This window comes from Cyclospora cayetanensis, unplaced genomic scaffold (assembly GCF_002999335.1).
Source record: "Cyclospora cayetanensis isolate NF1_C8 unplaced genomic scaffold, CcayRef3 CcayRef3_contig_169, whole genome shotgun sequence".
In the NCBI taxonomy this organism is placed as follows: domain Eukaryota; phylum Apicomplexa; class Conoidasida; order Eucoccidiorida; family Eimeriidae; genus Cyclospora; species Cyclospora cayetanensis.
The window spans coordinates 82,344-89,085 of record NW_020312113.1 but is presented as its reverse complement, the minus strand read 5'-3'; the positions used below and the strand labels follow the sequence as shown (position 1 = coordinate 89,085).

The window sequence follows — 6,742 nt, the reverse complement described above, 5'->3', positions numbered from 1 at the left end:
GTGGTGGGAGCTGCTGCTGCTGTTGCAGTGGTGGGAGCTGCTGCTGCTGCAGTTGCGGCAGTTGCTGCTGTTGCTGCTGCTGCAGTTGCAGTAGTGGGAGCTGCTGCTGCTGCTGCTGCTGCATTTGCAGCAGCTGCTGCTGCTGTGGCTGCTGCTGCAGCTGCTGCACAAGAGAGATCGAAGGAGCCTCAGCGTCGCACACGCGCCAGAGACAGCACAAACCATCATCGCCTGAAGTGTAGAAACACCCAGGACGAGACGACGAGACAGAGCAGCCTGCAACCGCAGAATACATGGACACTCGCGAGGCGGGATCAAAGCGCCGTTACTGATGAAATATGCAGCATGCAAATAATGACGCACTGGCAGAGACAAACAGGCAGAAAAAGGAACATGGTCAGAAGAGAGAACGACGAATCCTGCACACAGGATGCAGCTGACAGTAGCACACGGGGGGGGGGGGGGCGGGGGTCAACCATTGTTGGCGGGCAGCCCTCAGAAGAAAGCAGAAAGAGGGCCATACATAGAGAAGGACGTAGAGAGTAGCGCAGAGAGGTGGATAGATCGACATACGGACACGGGGAGGCTGAGTTGAGAAGAGGCTGCCAAACGCATCTCTTTTGCGAAAGGGAGAAGTAGAGCCCTGTGGGTTATGCGGATAAAACAGACTAACGAGGAGAAAGCAGAACAAGGACGTTGCAGATGATTGTGATTGGGGAGATGAGAGTAAAACGGAAATAACGACTGACTGAAGATGAAGGCCTCATGGGCCTCCGCTTTGCTTAAAAGAAGTCGCCCCTCCGTTGACCACAGCTTGATGCTTCCGTCGTTGGACACGCTTAAAAGCCTGTTCTTCGTGGTGCTACTAACGGCGCCGGAAGAATCGCTGCTGGAGGAAGGGAAGGCGGCGAGACTGCGGATGATATCCTCGTGAGCATCTGCGATGGAATAAGTGCACAAGTGCAGCTTGCACGCTTGCGCTGCCGTTCCCGGCGAACCTCTGGGCTGGTCGCCCCTTTATCTGCTCATTTCATCTCCCTCTCACTACTTGGTGCTTTGTCTATCCCATCCTTTCTGTGGTGAAGCCGCCTCTCCCTCTCTAAGTACGTCTCAGGCGAAAAGTACACCGTTCGAAAGAATTCCAGCAGAGAGCTACATCCGATGAGGACGATCCATAAAGATTCGCTACCGCAAGGCAGTTCAAGTTCCGAAAGAAACAACGTCAAAAGCGGGGTACAGAGGAATTGAACGCCGACAAGCAGTAGAAGGGGCGTTATCCTTACAGAAACAGATATCACAGGATATGGGTTGTCCCAAAAGGCAGTCAGGAACAGAAAAAGAGAGACTTTGTAGCAAAAGCCAGCAGAAATAAATAACTACTTGAAATTATGGCTCACAGAGAGAAAGAAAGAGATTGATGGAAACGCGTAAATCAACTGAAAGCACCGCTTACTCTCAATGTGCCTCGTGAGGTTCCTTGATGTACCCCAAAAGCAGATGGCCTTCGACTGCGAAGCCGTCACTAGGTCATCTCCCAGCCAGCACACACAAACTGGGTGCACGACAAGCAGAGCAACCAATACACCGTTCGCGACAGCACGCAAAACTGTGCGTGCTTTAGAGCAATGGCCTACATTACCACACACGTCTTTATGAGGCCAATAGTGCCCGAAGTACTGTGTCCAGGAGAAGGAAGCTGGCAGTTATAGGCGACGTAAACGCTTGTAAAGTATCTACTAAGGCAAAGTAGGAGGGTTTAGAAGCGTTAAAGTCTTAGTGAACAGGACCTAGTGCTCACGAGCAAGGGGCTAAAAACGGCTAATATTAGGTACCTGCAAAGGCTTGGTGCTGAGACAGCACAAACAGGAGCTGCCCTGAATCCCTATCCCAAACTCTGGCTTCGCCTCCCCAGTCTCCGGATGCAACAATTTCTTTCTTCTCAGCCACTGAACAAACTGGACCTCCGTGACCCTGAGAGCATTTAAAAGGCACGCAGAAAAGCAGTTGTAAAGCCTAAGAAAATACACAAAATCCAGGCAATTTGAAGAAGCCGCATACTAGCAAGCTCGTGTAAGTACACTACCAAATCCTAGGGCGTAGTCCTGTTGGCTGACTGAGCGCGTATTTTGTATTTGCCCTGGGATGCCTTGTAGTGGGGGATGAGATTACAGGCGGGTGTAGGAATTACCTGGTACTTCATCTGGACCACACCGGTGTCTGCACAGACTCTGCAGAGCATTCTGTCTTTGCTCCCAGAGTAAAACTGTCCAGGAAAAGATAATGAGGGCGCAAGGGACAGCACGAAGTCGCTATGGTGCTTCAGCACTGTGTGGTAACTGTACAGACTCCCCACGTAGTCACTACTGCCCTGGCCCTTGCTGCTCCCCATATCGGGTGCATTGCTGCCATCCAGGGAAGTTGCGAGGCAATCCTTTTCCCTCTGCTCTTGATCGATCTGGGGCTGCTCTTGTTGACGCCAAACAACAACTGTGGAATCAAGCGATCCGGTAAGTAACATTCCATTAGGCAGCACACAGCAGCATCGCACTGCAGCACGATGTGCTCGGCCCTCAAAGGCCAGATGAAGGGAAGGGAGGAACATGCTTCCAGAGGTTAATGCGGCTAAGGCGGCTGCAGCTTGAGGGGTTTCTTCGCCGGCGAGCGACCAGCTGGGAGGAGCTGAAGGCCTGCGAGAAGAGGCTGCAATGCCCCTCGAATTAGCAATATTACAGCTCCACTGTTGGTGCTCTAAGGCATGCATGCCCACTCTCCACTCCAGAGCTGCAAGACCCTGCAGCTGGCGGCGGTTGCTGCAGCGGCAGCAGCTGGATCGGCTGCAAGAAGTAGGGCAGAATTTTTCCGTTCTGTCTGTCTGGACGAATGAATGAGAAGTAAACATAAATTCAACATGGAGGCTTTCTAAGCTGGTGCTCCTAAGGTGCTCCATTAAGCACACGCCTTGGGAGCAGCAGCTGCCACAACCTCCATCGTGCGAGTCGGGCGAGAGCTTCAATTCCTCCATGGCCAGTGCGAGTCTTATTGAAATAGGTAGAGCAAAATAATATAAAATGTCCCTATTTGCACGCCCAACTTTAGTTTGCTGCTTCGAGAAGCTTCAAGAGTCATTTTTCTTAGGAAGGCACAAGGCAGGCACACGCAAACGGAAAAGCATGAAGCAAACAGAAAACGGAATGTAACTACTTCCAATTTGTCTAGCCAATGCTGCCATTTCGGTACTTGTAGGAGCAGCAACAGCGGCAACAACAGTGAATTAACAGCATTGGCTACTGAAGCATTACTAAAAAGAATGCGACCACGGGAAGACCGTAACCAGTTGTGTTTGTGAATATCTCTCAGCCCAGTGCTTCCCCCTGCACTGCAAACTTACTAGGCATGAGGGTCGGCTGACTACAGTTCCGCTAGTGTCTTCTACGTCGACACTGTGGGTTATTTGCGTTTGGGCATAGAGCTTGTAAGGCACATCTCGGTATTCACAAAGAAACATTGAGATTCAAAACCTTTTAAAACTCGAGCAAAACTAGTTGTGCCTCCTCTAAAAGGCTTCCTCATCTTCTTTTGCCAACCACAAGCAGCTCAGAAGTAAAAGCCACCGGGGTGCAAATAGATGTACCCACAATCTGCCCAGGCCTCCTTTCAGTGTAAGGCGACCCCGGCTTCGAAGCATATGAATTCCAAAAACAAGTGCATCATGCAGCTACTACATCTGTACCTGGTTTAGGTGCACTCAAACGCTTCTATAAAACTAGTTTTACTTAGATAATAATCGATTATTTCGTTGGCTTGTTCGTATTGTTTATCGCAGAGCACTGTTACCTGACTGCAACGAAACGCAATGTTGTATGTGCGGGAGCTATTTGCTACTTTCAACTGGCTGTGAAAGCTCGTGGTGCTTACAGATTGCGCAACACTCCCCCTAGCTCTCCATTTACAGTCATACAGGGAAGTCTGAAGGGCTTGGGCAGGGAAGGTCAGGAGCTCTTTTGTGAAACACTCGATAGCGTTCTACGAGTTTTTTATTGCGCCTAGTGTCAAGCATATCTCTATAGACACCCTAGGTAGAGCGTTACAACACCCCCAATCCATGACCAACCAGAATGGATCTGGCAATTGCCTTGACTAGCTTCACCCGTCACATATCACCGCCTGGACATGGTCTGATGGCACTGAACTGGATTACTTTGAACGATACCACAAAGAAATTGACGATTAAGTACAAATTATAGATGCAGCGACCTTTGGATTCGTTCAGAAGTCACCAGGTTACATACTGGTAGGGTGGCAAGGGCTTGACGCGGCCCTGCAGTTTACAGTCAAGAACGGAGCACATATCATGCATATTTTTTGCAAAATAAATGGCATATTAGCATATTTTCAGAAAAGTTGAAACGCGAGAAGTGTTAGTATGTACCTCTTCCGTTTTGTCGTCTTACTCTTTACCCACGTGCCTTCTTCGCGTCGCTATCCTTGCTTTGGTTATTGCAGCGCTTTATCGCCACTCAGCCAGAGACGCCATCTTTCTCTACTTGTGCACACAGCCAATTCCTTGCTTTCCCAGACTCTTTTTTTAGACGGCATCTAGGCAATCCTTCCACAAGAGCCCCAAGAATGCAAGGGAAATGGTGGATGTGACAACGATCGTACTTCCTCTTTCAGAGCCTCTCACTTGGCTTTCTCCAAAAGTTACGGCTAGACGTGCATAGCTCGCGACCAGGCACAGATGATTGAAAGCGGAAGATAAGCAATATGAAGAGGGGCAACTAACAGTACAGCAAGGCAGCTCTTCTTGTACGTTGTGATAATGCGTGTGAAAGTATGCATGCTAGAAAGCAACCACAGCAATCAACATTGCAAGTGTGATATCATGGCTAGTAGACCCGGGACCCGCTTTAGACCGATGAACTAGACGTAAACGGTAATATAACTAGTAGAGCACGACGGGCTCACCCTCGCTGCCCTCCCCCCTACCACACATGTCGGAAAACCAGCGGCGAGAGCAGAAAAGGGTGCTAAAACTTTTGGAAGAAAACTCTGCAACATTTTCATAGGCTTGTATTTCCTTTCAAGTGTAGCGTCCTTGCGGAGAGTTTAGATGCAGCGTTACGGTTGGTAGAAACACATGATTCGATCCCGCCGTTCTATGCGCATCCACCTGCTATGGATGAATAGGGATATCGGGACTCCCCAGAGCAGTGTTCTACTGTTTGTCAAGTCATATGGTGATTGAGTAACCTTATTGGTTCCGTCAAAAAGCCATTAGAGAGAACGCCTCTTACTACTGGAAGTTGACAGGGGCACAGTGGATGATGGTGAGGCAAAGGCCGGCAGCTAGCTTATGCAAACTCAGAAGCTCCTCTGCAGGTATAAAGACATGCTTTGTCAGCCAAAAAATGCAGGTATGTGTAGATGTAGTAGTGCCCACCAGAAAGGTGTGCTGGCCGCAAGGATGGACAGGTACTCGAAGAGATTTCCAGCCTGCTGGAGACGCACCTTGTTTTGTACCCTACGGACGAGAAAGTTTTCCTTGCAACAGGTGGATGATTGGAATCAGATTCACTTGAATGGTGGTGTATATATCCATGTAAAAAGGGTCATCTGCCTGGAGGGACCACTACAGTTCAAGCCTCCATACAAGCCCTGACTAATGAGTTTATGCCGAAATTAGCTCAACGCCAGCCTTCGGGAAAGATCATACAGCTGAGCCAGGAAACTCGCTAGTGATCCGGCAAATCAAAACATATAATCCTTTGGCTTGCAAAAGCCACAACGTAGATGAACAATTGCTTTGTTATTGGCGCTCTTAATGACACCCAAAGTGTCACGCGTCTCAGAAAGCGCGTTGATACATCCATTACACTACCGGCCGGTGGGACGACTGCAGCTTATTTATCTTATTGAGGAATCACGAGCACGTAAGACTAACTCTTGCGTCGCTGACTTAGAAGTAAGCGTCGAATCAGGATTTAGAGCGTATGGATCTCGAGGCCGTGTCAACCAATCCTCGCCTACAGTCTGCGGTGAGCGGGAAAAACAATTCAGAGGCAGGCTGCACTTTCACTTACCCACAGAGAGCCACTAAACAAGGTGCCTGATTCTATTGCCGAAGAGAGCGTCAAACAATCCGGAGCTACACGCTCATGCAAAAAAGCAGAAAACTTGAATAGCGAAGCTGGGCTGAACCGAAGCAGGCTGTCTATCCAGCGAAGATGGAGCATAAGGGGAATGAAAAGCCACCACACAGGCAGGGGTTCTTTGAAACTGTCTACAGAGGAACGGCCACCAGCTGAGAACCCATCTTGGGTCGTTTTTGCGCTGATACAAGCTCACATTGATGGTCGTGTATTGCGGCATCCTTTGACATTGTGTGTAAAGTGGTTCTGCTTTCTGGGAAGATAGGGCACAGAATAGTCTGTTGTTCACTCATTACCTTAGTCCCTGAGGCTCAGGCTTTTGGGGGGCGGCAAACCGCAAGGGTTGACAAGGACACGGTAGTTAAATGCCACTAGAAATCGGAATGCAAATTCGGCATCGGGTCCTATCAAAATGATCTGGTACTTCACTTTTGACCCCTTGCACTGTGCCGGAATACTAGGTATCCCGCTGGTGACCCAATAGAAGGCGTGCATGCCACCACAGCACGCTGTGGTGGTTAGCGTGCCAGGAATCGATGGGCAGAAGCACCACTTTGTCTCATCACCAGCGATCATTCCATCTACGGTGAATG

General features: G+C 49.5%; 1 protein-coding gene across 1 annotated transcript; it reads right to left on the bottom strand.

Annotated features, from left to right (window-relative positions):
• Positions 1 to 158: 158 nt before the first annotated feature.
• Positions 159 to 2,602, bottom strand: LOC34618459 (ubiquitin homeostasis protein lub1; the record flags this gene model as incomplete). The annotated part of the gene is made up of 5 exons (XM_026337172.1): positions 2,189 to 2,602; positions 1,833 to 1,971; positions 1,454 to 1,552; positions 750 to 938; positions 159 to 231 (listed from the first exon to the last, which is right to left on the bottom strand). Coding segments are annotated over exons 1-5 (914 nt in total), but the record flags the coding sequence as incomplete, so codon positions are not given.
• Between the last annotated feature and the right edge of the window lie 4,140 nt (positions 2,603 to 6,742).